At 39.2% G+C, this 17,278-nt stretch overlaps 2 protein-coding genes across 2 annotated transcripts; both read left to right on the top strand.

Annotated features, from left to right (window-relative positions):
- The first annotated feature begins 890 nt into the window (after positions 1–890).
- LOC145484127 (trace amine-associated receptor 1-like) lies at positions 891–2,338 on the top strand. Its single transcript, XM_081462755.1, has one exon. The coding sequence runs from the start codon at positions 1,043–1,045 to the stop codon at positions 2,162–2,164; it is 1,122 nt and encodes a 373-aa protein (XP_081318881.1). The 5' UTR covers positions 891–1,042; the 3' UTR covers positions 2,165–2,338.
- Positions 2,339–6,158: 3,820 nt separating this feature from the next.
- On the top strand, positions 6,159–11,004 carry LOC145484132 (uncharacterized). Its single transcript, XM_081462763.1, has 5 exons — positions 6,159–6,904; positions 7,462–7,593; positions 8,128–8,241; positions 9,354–9,874; positions 10,514–11,004. Exons 1-5 carry the CDS (start codon positions 6,289–6,291, stop codon positions 10,709–10,711), a joined length of 1,581 nt encoding a protein of 526 aa, XP_081318889.1. The 5' UTR covers positions 6,159–6,288; the 3' UTR covers positions 10,712–11,004.
- The last annotated feature ends 6,274 nt before the right edge of the window (positions 11,005–17,278 follow it).

Raw genomic sequence — 17,278 nt, 5'->3', positions numbered from 1 at the left:
TTGTCTAAAATTCTACAGTTAGTTAACCCCATTGTAATGACGCGCCTGCGAATTTACAGAAATGACGTCAGGTTTTTTGAATCAAAAAGATGATCAGTATAGATTATTATTTTCAAAAAGTTGAAAGAACGTAATTAAAACCAGGAATGAAGGTTTGTTTTATTTTTTTTTTAAATCAAATGGAACTCCCTCCTTGTCAAAAGCATTCGTCAGTTAAACCAAGGTTGTTATGGACAACTAATCTAGCCGTGAGGCATATTTTATGTTTGCTTAATTGGATGTTGCCCCTCCGGACTTATTACAGTTAAGCACGAGCTGAAACAAAGAGTAAGTATACCACACGTTGGTAATAAGATGGTTCAAACATGACCGACAAATATTAAAAACCAAAATAGGACTGGAAGGGCAATTTTGAAATGCACAAGTAGCAGGTGCAGCTTGGCCAAATCGATTCAATTCTCCTGCAGTTTGACAAGTTCGTTTTTTTAACTCATTGTTTGAATGCTTGGATCATTTTATGTCAAACCCTTGAAAATTATCTCAGCAATGGCCCACCTTTATCCCATGGTTGACAGATAATTTTACGTCTGGCTGGAGAGAAAAGGGAGCTAATGTACCCACGCATCATGTATGATCTCTTAAACGAATTTCAATTCCGCATGGATTATGATCAGATATATATAGATATTTTTTCATTTCTTGTCTTAAAGTTCCCAACGCGGAGAAAAGAAATAAATTGTCGCAGCAAAAGGAGTTTTTGGGTATGGATTGTTGAGTTTTTTTAATCAAATTTCAACCAGTCAAACGTCTACATGTCTCGAAGCCAATATGACCAAATGCCTTAATTTCCCAAATCCCTATTAACTATGTGACAAGGCGAGTGACGTATAAACACATATGAACAATTAATTATTTGCCACATCTTAAGGTCCTTCTAAAAGCTGTGCAAATTAAGTATATTTAATTTCATTTTCAGCGGTCGCAGTTCTGTTAAAGAGGCTGGTTTGTGAAGAACTAAAAGAAGACGCATCAACCTTTGAAAATGAAAAACTTGGTTTTCAACAACTCAAGTTCTTCTAGCGGAATATGCAACCTAACAAACGACACTTCACCAACGAGATCCACTTCGGGCCCCGTGGCTACCTTTCCCAGACACTCAGCGCAAGAGACGCTTATTTTCGTAACAATCTATTCACTTCTGTCATTCTTGGTAATCCTCGGGAACTCTCTTATTATAATCGTTTTCACAAGAAACAGCAAGCTGCGGACAGCGACGAACATGTTCTTCGTGAGTTTAGCAGTTTCAGATTTCATCGTGGGAGCCATCTCAATCCCGTGTTGGATGTATATATTGCTGTATGATTTGAACCATACATCGCAGAGCGCTGTCAACCTTCAGTTCCGCAAAGTGTACACGTTCCTCGACGTTTGCAGCGCCCTTACCTCCATTGCACACCTTACAATCATCAGTATCGATCGAAACATTGCTATTTCGAAACCACTAAGACATCGCGTTATGCGTCGCTATCACTATTACTGCGCCATCGCCGCAACATGGGCGTACGGCCTTGCAATTGCGGGCATCTTCGCTAGCGATTTCAAATTTGCTATGTGGAGGAAGTACAAGGGGCTGTTTAGTGCTATCGCGGGATTTTTCCTGCCGCTTCTGATAATAATCTGCATGTACGCCAACATTTACAAGAGCGTGAAACAGTTCAACATTCGTCGGCGCTCGTACTCCATTAGTTCACTTCAGAGGAAGGTACATCATGAACAGACAACCGCTAAAACCGTGTTGATAGTCACAGGTCTTTTTGTGTTATCGTGGCTTCCATTTTTCACGCTGTCAGTATTGTTTATTTTCTGGCCCAGTTATCTTCCCCACGACACGAACCTGTTGCACCTGTTGGATTTTGTGAAACTTCTCCATTACAGTAACAGTGCCATTAATCCATTGGTATACACCTATCGCATATCAGAAGTGAGGAGCACCTTGATGCAGCTCATCGCGCCCTGTCTCGTACAGACGGATGCGCCTTCAGCGCGTTCTCTGCCTGTTCCACTGGTAGTTCAGAAGTCGCCACCGTTTGGTCCTGAAAAGTTGCGCCATTCCTTTTCAAAAGCTCGCGTGGGCTCTGTAAACGGTCGAGATGTGAACTTTTAATAGTGTAAATCCACCGTAATTTCTAGAGTTCGATACGCTTATAAAAATACCTTTATTTTTCGTGAGGGTTTCTTAAATTTTGCACACGCGATAGACTGATACTATCAGAAACATTTTACCAGTCTATGGTAAACACTGATCTCAACAACCATAGGGAAGATCTCCTCCCCCCCCCCCTCCCGACAATTTAATCGTTAACATTAATTTAAAAGCGTTTCGCAGATTCTTAACTTTGCAAAAATAAAAGGCATTAGCTTGGGTACTAAACTTTATACAAAATATACTCTATCGCCAATGTGTGCATGCGCAGTTTTAAGTTGGGAGTAGACCCACTACGTAATACACACGACGTATATTCACTGCTTTTTAACCGTCTAAGTCCAATTTATATGGACTCATACAGGGGTACAAAAGGAGGATTAGAATAGAGGGGACAGCTTTTTGTTATACCTTGTTCATTATTGATTAAATTATGTGGTAAATCTAAGCTAGTGTCAAGCCCACTTGTGCCAGGATTATATAAGAAGTTTATAAAAATGGCTCAAGCACGAGCAAAAATAAACGGACGCTTGTTCTTGGTCGAGCCGCGTCTAATTTCACTAATTAAGCGTTAATGGCAGATAACGATGAAAATATGAAAATAATAATAATAATGATAATAATAATATTATTATTATTATTATTATGTCAAAAATTTTTAAAAACTAAAAGTAACAATTTACATCATCGAATATCTTGTTTTCATATTAAGTTTGTTTTAAAATTATTGTTCATGGTCCCTTAGTTCGGCGGAAATCCGGGATAAAAGAATAATAATAATAATAACAATAACAACAACAATAACAATAACGATAACGATAACGATAACGATAACGATAATAATAACAATACTATTTTAGTATCCTCGAGGTAAACACTTTGCAGCATAATTTTCTTTTTTTTTTCTCAGGGGTTATTTTCGCAACCGCGTAAGTATCGTGTACATAATTCAGTGCAATGATCATTCAGGTCTTTACATCTTGTATAGCTTTGTTTCTAGCTTAGACCCCATGGCAAATCATTGCTGTGAATTTACTAGTAAAAATTGGCTTTTAATTTTTTAATGCTTTGATTGACTAATTTAAAAGATAATGTGAGTGAGTTTTTGGTATTCAATTATAATTAATCCATTATAATTTCAATATTTGGAATATTCTTCAATTTATTGTACCTCATTGCATGTTTAGGTAATTAACACATACCTCGACAGGCCAAATGATGTAAAATTTGTAAATTATTTGTAAAGAGTGAACATTTTCTTTGTTGTATTGTAATAAACCACGTTTGTCGAAATTTATAACCAATGGAAAATCAATTAATTTGTTCCCAATCCCTCAACAGTTGCAGGAGACTTTCAGATTAAAGCCCAGACCACTCACACTCACTACATGCATGAACGCTCGAGAATATACACGTCGTGCCCTATCGCGTAGCAGCTCGCCAAATCATTACATTAGGCCGCATCCAGACTACGCCGGAGAAATTTGAAAACTGATGTTTCACTCTGAAAACGCATCATGTGTTTTGCGTTCACACTACGTCGGAGAAATTTGAAAACGCAACGATCACCGCTCATTTTGGATTTGTGTTTGAGTAAAACTCGTGCAGGGAAATCACGTGATTGTCGTGACCTCATCGTTTTCGAAAAGCTTTGTTTTCAAAACGTTTTCTGTCCACACTGAAACGCAGAGCCGGCGTTTTCAAATTCCCCCGGTTAAAAGAGCGGTTTTGAAAAGCTCGGTTTTCGCGACGGATTAGTTTGGACGGTAGGCCTAACAGGAGAAATAAAGCTGCGTTTTCAGATTTCTCCGACGCAGTGTGAACGGGGCCTTAGTGCACACCACTCTGAACTAAGTGAAAAAGAACACTAACTGGTCTATGTCAGGAACCCAGCTATCAACATTAAGTGTACTCACGGGCTGAGTGGTACAAATATATGAAGTGAGTTACTTAAGGGGTGCATGCACTGCTTTTGGAGTTCTTTGGTATCACGATTAATTGGTTTTCGACGTGGCAGAAAAGACACCATGATCACATGAATACGCGTTTGAGCGAAGGATAGAAAATTGACAGGTTTTTGTTTTACCCTTCCCTCAATTTTTGAACGCAAAAAATACTATGTTATGTTTTATAGCTGGAGTTCAGGTGAATGTAACGAACGCTCCCATTGGTTGATTTATGGTCACGTGGCACTGGCTAAATCTTAATGTTACCTGGTGAGCAAAAATTAAGCAACTGTCGCGCGCTCTTCCACGAACCAGTCGTTGCTTTGACTTCTCCTCGCCATAAAACTTTACACTAAGCCCCAGCTATATAGCAAAACACTAAGTCACTAGTCCCCTGGGAAACAGTTTGTTTTGTTTCCCTGGAATCTTCGGTTTCGCTTCGGGTAACATCGAGATTCCGGCTCGTGAAAACAAAACAAACTGTTTACCTTGGGACCAGTGATTAACTGTATAATGTTTACCTGGAGGCAGGTGTGTTGTTCATAGCGGGTACCAGTTCAAAACTCAAAGGTCAAGTTGATGAAGGAAAAAGGCTATCTGTGAAGATTCTATTTTTCAAATTTGTATTGTACTTACTAACGATGCCGTAAACTACAAAAGGACCGACAGTGAATCCATCAGTAAAAAAATGATTTGTTCATAAAGGTAAGTATCGCTGTAGAACCACTAGATTCAATGTAAAGTTAGACTTTTCAAAATGTTTACACCGGTTCCCTTCGCGAGTAACCTCTACTGGTAGAATTTGACTCCGGAAGACGAGATGTAATGGTTTTTCCTATAAATGGCTAAGAAAATACCCTCTGTTCCGATTATTTTGCGCAAGGAAAATTCTTCTTTTGAAATCTGTCGATTCCGTACAAAGGTAGAAAACAGTAATTAAGAGAACTGAATATATTTTAAGCTGATTTCAAAGTTCAACATCTCATTTCTGCTTAGAATATCAATAATGTCAAGTCACATTCAAGAAAGTATCATTGAATTTCACATAAAATGAATTGCTCCCCCATTGGGGCTCTGACAAATTGAAATCCATTAGTAAGATCTAGATCTTGTATTTGAAACAAGGGCTATACCGTTCATCAGGGAGTCTTCTCTCAGATTTCTCTTTCAATCGTGAACTGAGAGACTGGGACGAGACCGTCCATTTCGTAAGGAACACAAATAGCAGACAGATTGTAATGAAAGAATTGACTCAGAGACAATAATATCGAAATGATCTTGCATAAAAATATTCTGGTTCTTTATTGAAAGGAATTTGTAACTCAAAGCGAATGATATAACACAATATGGAAACAAAATCCTTGTTGCTACAAGGGTATTGCCAGTGAAACATGTTGTCCAGTTTGCAATCATCGTAGTTAATTTAGTTCTAATGTCGCAACGTTTTATAATAATCATCGCTTGTAAATACTAGTAATGCAGCGCTTTCGAGTGATACACCATGGAATATCCCATAAATCACTGGTATTTTCTCGGTATACACACGTCGAGCCTTTATGTCAATCAATCAATCAATCAATCTTTATTTGCACTCACTCTTGCTCAAAATAACAAATTACAACAATGAAAATATTTAAAGTAAAACTTAGAGTACTAGCTGCTTGGAATAGCCATAGGGGCTAGCGGAGCCAGGCAGCCAGTGAGTGTGTATACCGAGAATCTAAAATGAGGAGATCGAGACCAGTAGGATATTCAATGGTATACCACGAGAGAGGGTTGCAAAACTATTTTACACCATGCCAAAAGAAACAGAAAACAAGTTGGGCAAATAAATCATGATATAGTGCAAGAGTCCCCGCGTTTGGCGGCTTCTGCAGCCTGGCAAAATCAGACCATTCAGTCTTAAGCACTATGAAAAGGTTTGTTACTTTTTAGTTCTAAATAGAAATAGCGAGATGCAGTGCTAAGCTAAGCTTGGATTGCCCCTACGGTGCTTTTTATTGTTCCGCAGAATAACATATATGAATTTTGATTTCTGTAGAACGTTGCATTTCAGTTTTTCCCGCAGGTGCTATCCGGAGACAATAACGGGACAAGGGAAACATATACTGCTTTGAAACTGATGCTGGCCAGCTCTGGATGAGTTTTCGCACGTCCTTAGCAGCATGGACATGCAACAACAGGCTAATCTCTCGGAAAATAGTAACTGTTGCAACATTGTGTATTTTTGCGTACCTATACTGGGTCCACCATCATTACAGAGTTCACATCGCGTCACGGAAGCTACACGCGAGGATAATGAATAACGACACGCGCGACAACGCGCGTTACGCGGACTTTCTCGAGACATGGTGTCGCTTAAAGCGAATGCGAATGGACTGGAAACAAGTTTTACGACCATGCGCAGAAAACATGGAATGGGGCAAGAATAAGGGCTTTCAACGTTCCCAAAGCAGGACAGATGCGGCTAAAAGCTATCTGATATTGTGGGATATCAGACCCGCCGGGCAGTTTAGTCGATTTGAAATACAGTCTGTAACACGGGACAATTTGGACAAGAAGGTTGGAGGAGACTCTTGGCGGGTTCATGTACGAGGCCCTTCTTCCATGTCTCCAACAGTAGTTGATCATGGTAATGGAAAGTACGAAGTCGTTTTTCTTGTTTTAGAGCCAGGACAATACCACGTGGAAGTGGTTTTGGAGTATTCACTGTGTGATGGCTACAAAGACCCTCCACGTGACTGGTTTATTAAAGGTCAGTAACAGCAATACATTTAATGGACTAACTCAATCCCATTACGTGAGTCACTCTCCCCCCCCCCGCTCCGCCTTCCACCCAGACAAAAAAAAACAATTCGCTCAGAAGCGTCAAATTGTACGCCTCATATATATCTACGTAGAATATTAAACTCAGTGGGACCCAGGATTCGCGTATGCAACCTCTGACACGCAATGAGTATTTCTATCTAGTAAACGACATGTAGTAGTCGTCGAAACTCAGTAACCGGCCTCGCTGAACTCTTCCTTAGATTATAGGGTGCAGTCACTGTACATGATATCCCTTACAGTTTTCCATGAATTCAGTCCTTTTTAACAACTTACTTTAAACAGTGTCCTATTGACTTCCTTCCCTTTCTTCATACTTGCTCATAAGAAATGCAGTTATTTTTTCCCACCAAATGTCTCCCCGCAAATAACTTATACATTGGGGGATCCTCGTCTTTTAAAGATTCTTGCAAAGTCTGAGGTGGACACTCCTAGTTATAGACTGCCAGCGAAACTTATTTTACTTTATATTCCATTATTTACCAGGGAATGCGCAAGGTAGATATCAAGCACCAAATGCTCTTCCTGGCCACGACAAACCATTTCTATTGAGTCCTTTATGGGACGGTGCACCATTTACTATTCTTATTCCACATTCAACCGAGCTACTTTTTCAAAGTAAGTACACGCAGTAGATGCAATTTTGTTTTGATATTCCAGTGTTATTTTTGAAATTTCCGCAAAGTAAGAACAAATAAAATCCTGTTTTATGCGACCTCGATCAAACGAGAAATTTTATCAGTTAGATCATAATCTCTTGGTTACGTGCGCGCTTTCATGGTATCGAACTTGAACACATGCAAATGTCAATTAGGCCAGGGATCGACCGGAGATTGCATTTCACAGGCAGACGATATCAACTCTGGCCAACTAGCTCGTATAAAAACGCGCTGTTCTACGCGATAATCGAGAGCCAAACAAACTTTCCTCCAGTCCTCATAGTCATCAAGTCAATAAACCCTCAAGTCCTTGTCCTGCAAAGGAGACTAGTTCCTGTAAAGAGAATATAGGAATAAGACAATAATTCTTCATAAGTCATTGTGAGTCTGGGCTCAATCTGCATTCTCCATAAGACAAGTTGCGCAAGCTAATATAGTAGATTTGGGGAATTTTACTAGAACAAATTTATATGGATACCATTTCGATCATCAGAGGTCATCGATAAATTTGGCTCCGTTAATGTACCTTGTGGAATCAGATGTTCTGAAATGTGGGATGGTAATGGAAGATGGATGAATGAAACGTGGAAACCATATCTCATTAGCGGTGAGTTATTGACTCTGTTCATGTAGTTAGCTACTGTCAGGAAACAAGAAAATTGCCCTTAAACTCTCCATCATTAGGTTAGAAGTGAGAAAGCATAGACTCGGTTTAAGAGTTTTAGTTTTCTTACAAAGACTCTAACTTTTGAAAAGATTTTAGTCTTGAAAACGAGTTTATATACGTACCTGAAGGAACCTTACAGGGCCCTAGTCAGCCATTTTCAATGCCATCAATATTGCATGGTGAAGCAAAATCTTATTGCTTTACTGTAAGTTGCGTTCCTAAAAGTATGTTTAATTATCTTTAGTAGTTTCATAGTAATTTCCTTCATTTGGACATGATCTGAATAAAATATAATAGCCAAACTCTCGTATGTAAACAACAACAAAGGTGTGGCTGAGTAGGCCCTTTAAGTATCTCTATTTTGAAATCACAGTTCTAAACTTGTGTGCCGGTTCCATCTTCATTTCTAGAATCCAACAAGTATTTTTTTTTTTTTTGATTTACTAAATAAGAGTATAGCTGGGAGGGGGGAGGGGGGGAGAAACCGCCCTGGGGAATTCCGATATAAAAGGTGCAGGGGTGCTCGTTGTACCTTTTAGGGGTTAAACTGAAAAGCTGAGGTTTTGGTACTTCTTAGGGTGTTCAACCTCAAAAGATCCTCAGCGGGAGCTTTCGTGGTACCTTATTGGGTATTGAGCTGAAAAAAAAAAAAATGACGGGAGATAACGAGTTGTTTTAAAATTGGTACCTCTTGAGGCTGAAGTAAACTTCAAACCACGCCCACAAAACAGGATCGTTGTACCTCGTGGGGATTCTTTTCAAAATTTTCGACAAGCACCCCGCTCCTTTTTATACGGAAGTCCCCCCTCCCCCCCTCCCCCCCCCCACACCTTGGGGCTTTAAACACCCAGGTTTTCAAACACAATTTTTAACCTGTGTGCCGGTTTGACCTTAATTCTTAGAATGCAACTGGCCTTTTTTCATAAACAAGAGTATAGCCGATGTGGGTAGAAACCGTGCGAGACATTTTAGATGCATCTGTTCGATGAACATTTTTTCTCTATTTCTCTTAATATCTATTTCGTAATATTTTCATACGTTAAAATTTTTAGAGGCACCTCAGACAAGAAACAGAAATCCAGCTGGGAAACTAGAAACATTATGGATTTACGGTGATTCAGTCGGGGACTTTTTTTATAAATCCATTATTAGGCAGCCGCTATGTAAAAAGATTTTCCAAAGATGTAACAACACTTACAACTGGGTATACAGAATTCCTGGCAGGAACTTGACGAGAGGAAGACTAGAAAACGACGACAAGGATTTCAGTGTCAGGAGAGTGTTAACCGAAATTTTTCACGTCATTTCTCAGCCTTTCATGGACAGCGACAAAAGTGTGTTGATTCTCAATCTAGGTCTGCACTACGTGCACACTATAAACTTCACCACCTACATGGGGCTTATAGATAAGACTATAAGATTGCTAAATGAAAAATTCAAGACGAACAAGAAATCATGGCGGTTTAGAGGACAACTTATTTGGAAGACGACAACTGCCATTAATAAAGAGAAATATGGTGATCCAAGAACCAATGCTCGCCATTCAACAAGTATCAGATTTTTGACCTACCAGGTAAGATGACCTCAAAAATGCAAACAACCAAACTTCACCTGTGCGAAACCCTTGTATGGAAAATATGCGCTGTACTTTACGTCAGTCTTTTTCCATTTTGCCTTTTCCCTTTTTTTAGAAACAAAAATTACGTTATGTAAGTGGTTGTTTGAATGTTATTCGAGATTCGAAAAATTGTTCGCGCACAAAATTGTCAAGGGTAACTTCAATGTCAAGTGTGTTACTCCACAAAATTATGTTTTGGCAACGTTCATTTCTGTTTCTAGATATGACCAGTAATAATTAAGTGCAATTCCTTCCCCGCTCCTCCATCTCCAATTGAGGCGGACATGGTTGGTAACACAGAGAAACAAAGAGAAACCGACGGGCGGGGGTTGGTCAGTTTATTTTGGCAAAACGTAGGGCTACAGATAGGGAGCAAAGACAACTGTCTGTAACAATTAAGTCTACATAAAAAGGGTGTCTGTAAACTGCGGTTGAAATGTATTTGCTTTTCTCGGGTCGGGTCGGTTCGGGTCGAATCGGAAAGGGGAGATGAGATACAAATCAGTCTGATTTGAACGTGAATAGAGGGACGCAAACTGTTTTCAAATAACATAACTCTACTCACAAAAGTTTCCTCTGTCCTGTTCTTTGTAGCGTGTTCTGTTGTTTAACTCTTACGCCATGCACGCCATGTGCCGAGCAGGGATCGACGTGTTAGACGTGTTTCCTATCAGCGACTCATATCCTGAGGAGACTGGGCTGCCTGGAAAACCTTATGATGCTGTGCACTTTAAACCGCACGTGTTTCAATCAGTAGTGAACCTGCTTCAAAGGTACTTTGGTCACCAATAGTCACTTTGAGAAAACTTCGCAGTGTGAGAGAACTGATAATCAAGTGTACCTACACAGCATTTTGTTCTACAGTAACGGAAGTAGTGAAAGATCTTGGAATGACTGAACTGAACGGTGTGGAAGCCCCTGGGGGAGGATATCCGTATAAAAATGACGGGGGTGCTCGTAGTACCTTTTAGAGATTGAAATAGCGGTTTTGGTAGCTCTTATAGCGTGCAGTCTCAAAAGGTCCACAGCGGGAGCTTTTGCAGAACCTTTTAGGGGATAGGGCCAAAAAAGTATGACATGATATAATGTGTTGTTTTAGAATTGTACCTCTTAGGGGTGAAAAAAATTCCAAGCAACGCCCACAAAACAGGATCTTGGTACCTCATGAAGCAGCTGATTGTCATCAGCTGCTTGTTCAATGCAAACCAAATAAGCGTAGGGTGCGCGGCTTGTGTCGAAAGCTATGGTTGTCTACACCGCGAAGGGATATCTTGCCTGGATATCGATGTAAAGAGCGTGGATATATGACCCAATTAGAAAGGAATTTGCAATCAATGTAACAGCTTGCTTCGGAGAGACTTCGGTCCAGGCGACCTCCTCTTGGATTGGTTGACGCGTGCGTTCAACTGATCAACGACGCATTTACTCTCTTTAGCAACCATTTGTGAACTCTGTTTACTAGCTTGCTGTCTTATATGATCATCCATTGGCACTTACTACGAAGTTGTCATTAATTTAATTTCCTTTACACGAATTAATTTACTCCATATTGGCGTAATGTGCCTCGGCATTTGAAATGACATCAGTCAAAGAGCGAGCGAGCAAGTTAATAAAGGAGTGACTAGTTTAAAACTGGTATAAAAACTGAAAGGAGTAAAGGTCTGGCAGAGTAAAAGCTAATTTATCAAACATCATTCAACAAAATATCCTAGCCGAAATCAGCTGGCCTCGTGTAAACGTCATAATCAACAAAAGAAATTCGCAACAAAAGATCGGTTGAATGGCATTATGCAAGACTCATTGAAGGAAAACACTAATGAAGTGTCAGTTTCTCTTGATTAGTTTTGCTCAAATTAATAACAATCAAACGAATAAATGAAAAAATACATTAGACAACAAAAGGAAGACTTTTTACTGTTCGCGGAAACTGAGAAGAACGAGCGTAATTAATCCTTCTTTTGACTCGGACAAATCCTATTTCAAAAATTGATATGATAAGTAAACCCGGTTGAAGGGAGGAGATGGGGTGTGGAGGGTGGAAGGAGTGTAACCCCTCGTAATTTGTATTAAAATACACTTCAGATAAAAAGATGTGATTTGTTTGTGACCTTTACTCTTCAGGAAGTACTGGCATTTTTTTTTCTAACCATTTCAATATTAACCTTTTATTATGTGTTTTATTTTCTGTCAGTTTTTGGTTGAAGATCGAGTAACTATTCATAAAAAAAAGTATCTAAAGAACTATTTAGCAGTTTTTAAACCAGACTCTTTTTCAGCCCGGGAGAGCTTGCAGCAGCAAGTACGCGGCCTATATAAGTGAATACCCACCCTCCCTCCCCCCCCCCCCCCCCCGCGATCCTGAGGTAATAAGCTATGTTCGTATCGTGGCATTAAGAACTGTTGTTCATCGGTAATCAGCCGGAACAACGATTCCGTGACTAAAGGAATTAAGAACCTAAGGCACATTACATATAAAATGTTGTTAATTAATCAACAGGAGCAACAAACTGATTGCAGAAGCAACTAAATCTCGGTACGTTATGATATACCACTTTTATATCTCTCCACGCTGCGTCAATTTTAGACAGTTCCGAACTCAACTAACTTCCATAATATGGTTACGAGTAAATTTCTTTGTATTTCCCTTGCTTTCTCAAATTCAAACTGCTCAGCACATCTGTGGGGACAATCGACCGTTTTGAAATGTTTTGGTTACATCGCTGACTGAGACTACAAAGTTTATCACTTTACTGATAATGTTCTTTTTGGAGTGTTTTCTTTTTTTCTATCGGTTTTATTAAATATTTTTTGAGGTCATCATTAAAACTTTATAAGGTCCTGGATTGGTTTGAAATATATAACAATTGAGCAGACTCGAAATATGTCACAGGGCCAGCTTCCACCGATCGCAGCCGTAGCAACGGTATCATAAACGAAACGGATTGTGCTGGTGAAAACAGTCTTGACTCGAGAATAGTGTTTGTTGTGCCACAAGATTAATTAACCATTTTCAAACGGAGTCATACGGAGGTCAAGGAATTTAATTACTTTCAGAGACCACACGACAATCCAGCGAAAAATATAAATGAAAAAAAAACAAACAAACTTTTAAAGTGCCATCTTAGGCCCAGTTCAGACTTTTCATGAGCCGAACTTAATTCGAATTTGGATCGACCGACCCAAATTATCAAAAGTACACCTGTTGATTCAGACGTCGAACTTAATTCACCGAACTTTATTTAGTTTAAACTAAATCACATCGAAGTGTCAGCGATTTTCAGGCAAACTGAAAACTGCTTGGAAAATACCTTATAATAATTTATGCATTAGGTTCGGCTCAGGAAAAGTTCGACCTCTGAATCAAAGCCGTTCCAAGCCCAAAATTCCCGGATAAGCTAGGCGGGAAGAACGGCTGGCTGTTCCAAATTCGAATAGCCCTTCTTAATTCGATTCAAACGCCGAACTTTTCATGAACTTAATTCAATGTATTTGGTTCGGCTCATGGAAAGTTCGGCGTCTGAACTGGGCCTTAGTCTGTCTGGTCGTCTGCTAATTACAAACACTACTTAATTGTATTTACAATAGCTTAAGAATAATCAAGATGCCGGGACCCACAAACTAAAACTAAACGACAGAAACTAAACAAGGCCAAAAGAAAGTACACTTTACATAAATTAAAAGAACCGAGTCGCGAGATTAGACTGATTAAAAACCGTAATTCTCAAACGGAGATCAAACAGGCTAAAGGACTAAATTACTTTTAAATACAGACCGCAATAATCCAGCGAAATTGTCAATCAAATAAAACAAACAACCTTTTAAAGAGCCATCTTGGTCTGTCTAGCCCTCTGCTAATTACAAACATTATTTGCAATAACTTAGAGATAATTAAGATACATCCCACATTAAAACTAAATAATGGAAACTATTATAACAAGGCCAAAAGACAACAAAAGTTGATGAGTGGGCATCTTTGCGCGAAAGATTTCCATTGCATTAGTCTATAAAGATTCTGACAATGTAAGAAAAGTATTTATTACCCAGCAATTTCATGATTCTCTTTTCAACAGCTTGCAGAAAAGTTGACAGTAGCCCACAAAATAGAAATCCAATCAACGCCAAGTGCCGATAAAATCATGACTCTGACCGTCGAAGGAGGACTGATGCTGTTGATCAACTTCGCTGTGTTTACAGGGAATTTGCTGATTTGTTTTGTTTTGTACAAGAAGCCGCGTTTCCACTCAACTGCAAACACGTGTTTACCTCTTGCCTGGTCATGCCGTTCACCGCGGGCTCACTGGTGGCGGGAGAGTAGATGTTTGGACAGACTTTGTGCGACATTCAGGGATTCGTGTTCCTCACCTTAACATGGGTGCTTTTGTAGTTGCTGACAATCATGGTGGCGCGTAGATTTTTAAACATTACCCAGTTGTTATCCCACAATAAGTGGTTCTCGCTTAATCTGGGTATTAATGAGATGTAGTCGAGCTGATTTTTCCCACAATACTTGGTGACACTACGTTTCAATTTTCTCCAAAACGATCATTGCTCTGCACTAGGCCCTTGAGCCGTGAAAACCAAATTGTAAACATATTTAATACAGTGATTACATTGGCCATTTACATAGCGCTGTTAATCCTGATTATCTCCATCGTGGCGTTGTGCGCTATCAGAAGACATGAAGCCACCTTTCGAGCGAGAAGAAGACTTACCCTGGTCGACGTGAGATCAGCTGCCGAAGAAAAAAGAACAGATAAAGTTTTGTTAGCCCTTTGTTTTTACCGGAATTTGAATCTTGAGGTATTGAAGTTTTATTTTGGGAAGCATTTTTGTTACTGTAAGTACAAAGCTCTGCTTTGGGAAAATATATTTTGAGAAGGATTTGCCCAATTGAGCTTAAATTTTCAGGATTTGTTGTTCTACGTAAGTTTTGTGTTTTAGGCGGACATCTTATCCATCTAGTGCATTTTGTGAAAGTTATGCATTGAAACGCATGTCGGATTTTCTGTACCAGATTTGTCTGGTCACAATTCCATGTGTTTTTATTCTTGAAAAATCTCTATGCTTAAAGCAATAAGCTATGCCGTCCTCTTTTAATATAAAATATATTCCTTTTGATTAGTTCTTGCAGGAGGTATCTTTTCTATAAAACCAAGTAGCGTAATTTTGATACGAGAAGCATAATTTAGAGAAACGAGCATAATTCGCGCAGAATTTCCAAAACGTTTTGAGTGGTGCCGGGAGCGCAATATGCCAGTTGACAATCAATAAAAGCCTGCTGCGTATCCGGGCGGCCTTGATAGTCATCTAGCATCTCCTTCAGTCATCAAACTCGTTCCCAGAGCTTTTCCCTTAGAATAAACTCTGGGAACGAGTCTGCTTGAGTCATCTATTTTACTTCAGTTGAAGTTATTTCTTTCATTATTACCAAGAACTCTTGAGCAGAACCGGTCGCTATATTTAAATTGTAGTGTTTATTAGTTTAATAAGAGAAGATTTAGATAGTTTTCATTCTTTTAAAGTGTTTATAAGTTTTCCAGGCAGCCCAGACGTTAGAATTTGAGCCGTTTATAAGACAACGTATGAGAATGCTTCGAAAATTACTATAAATGCTACGTGTAGAAAATAAATTGAATAAAATGGCTTACCTTATGTCTCTTTAGGGGAAGCAAACAGCCAGAAAGTAAAACTAGCCTAAATGGCTCTAAACCACCTCCAGGAGCCCAGAGACATCAAAATAACGCAATGCAAACATAAGGTAAGTCATTTTATTCAAATTATTTTCTACACGTAGCATTTAGAGTAATTTTCGAAGCATTCTCATACATTGTCTTTATAAACGGTTAAATTTGTAAGGCAATCGCCAACAGCATAATGTCACGTATTAATCGTATTCAATGTCTGGGCCGCCTGTGTTATAATCTATAAGTAAACGATACACTTTGAGGAGCAGAGTCTTGTCATCGGTCACGGACTGAAACATGAATAGTGCATTTTCTACTTTCCTGTCACCTTTACGATAACTCACGCTCGAAGGTTTTTATATTTTTCTTTTTAATAATGTTGGCCCCTTATTCTGCGGACTTAAAAGGGAGGTTTCCCGGTTCGGTGCATGTCTGTAGATCAAAATATTTTTTTGTTCGTTTCTTATTAATGTTATCGATTTAAAACCCCATTCAGATGTACTTCATTAGGCACATGCTATAGTTAGTCGTGGAAGAATGGCGAATGACCAAAATTCTGAGAAGATTTCAGTGGATTTTGCTGACGCTGTCGACCGTTGAATTTAGTGTTGATCCGTGCGATGTATCCTATGGTTGATGATTTTACGGCTATTCGCATGAAAAATTAGGTAACTTGCTTACGATTGACTCTTAAATAATGAAAAACTGGGCCTGTGCCAAAAAGCCTGTACGGGAGAATAAATAATGTAGACATGCGCCGAATCGTGAAACGCTCCATTCAATACAGCTGCTTAGCGCCTATATACATTCATGCATGGATTACAGACAGAATACATTTAAATTATTGTAATTTAGTTACAATATAATTGCTATATTATATTTTAGGTAATGCTATGTACTCGTATGGGAATAATGAAATAAATTGTTCTTGTTGTTGCTACACTTAGGTAGTTTGCAAGCCTTTTTACGTCAACTTAATTTAGCAAACTAACTTAAAGCCCATCGAGTGTCAGCGATCACGCTTCCTCCAGCGTCTAACTCAAGACCACCCAAGTTTTGAAACGTTTGCCTTGATTACACAGAAACGTTTTATATAGTGACCAATTAACAGTGAACAAATTTTAAAAGACGAACTCACGAGGGGATGCAAGCGGCGAAAACTGAAAGTACCACAAAGGAATGCTGGTTTCCTAGCATTCATAGCATACCTTATGCCAGGTTCCTTCGCCTTGAGCCGGGCGAGGTATTATAATCTGTTTTACTGTCATATTAATGTCATTATATCTGAAAAACACCAGCTAGATGAAGGGGAATAAAAATGAGAAGGGACCCGCGTCATCAAAATGTAATCGGCGCGTGCTCTATAGTTCCTTTATTCGGTGGGGCCCCTTGCGCGGGAACCTTGTTCCTAGGGCTAAAAGTCCTGGAAACGAGGTTGCTTGAGTCATTTGTTTTACTTTGAAGTTACTTATTTCATTACTGTCAAGAATTCTTAAACAGAACAGTCGTTATATTTAAATTGTCGTGGCTATACATTTACCAGACTAAATGGTTATGTTAATACAAAAATCAAAGGACTACAGGACGTGACTATTTGTTGCAGTGTTGCAAACTTGCAAAAGCTCAACTTGCTTAACCGCTTTCAGATACAGTCCAGGACATCAGTATAATCATG

Source organism: Orbicella franksi, chromosome 4 (assembly GCF_964199315.1).
Source record: "Orbicella franksi chromosome 4, jaOrbFran1.1, whole genome shotgun sequence".
In the NCBI taxonomy this organism is placed as follows: Eukaryota; Metazoa; Cnidaria; class Anthozoa; order Scleractinia; family Merulinidae; genus Orbicella; species Orbicella franksi.
Note: the sequence above shows the minus strand (reverse complement) of the source record. Positions and strands in the feature narration are given on the sequence as shown.

Excerpts from the sequence above, each read along its gene's own strand:
- LOC145484127 (XM_081462755.1), top strand. The coding sequence starts at position 1,043 with ATGAAAAACTTGGTTTTCAACAACTCAAGTTCTTCTAGCGGAATATGC.
- LOC145484132 (XM_081462763.1), top strand. The coding sequence starts at position 6,289 with ATGAGTTTTCGCACGTCCTTAGCAGCATGGACATGCAACAACAGGCTA. Across the intron at positions 6,905-7,461 it reads ACGTGACTGGTTTATTAAAG|GGAATGCGCAAGGTAGATAT; the intron begins GTCAGTAACAGC and ends ATTATTTACCAG. Across the intron at positions 7,594-8,127 it reads AACCGAGCTACTTTTTCAAA|AGGTCATCGATAAATTTGGC; the intron begins GTAAGTACACGC and ends TTCGATCATCAG.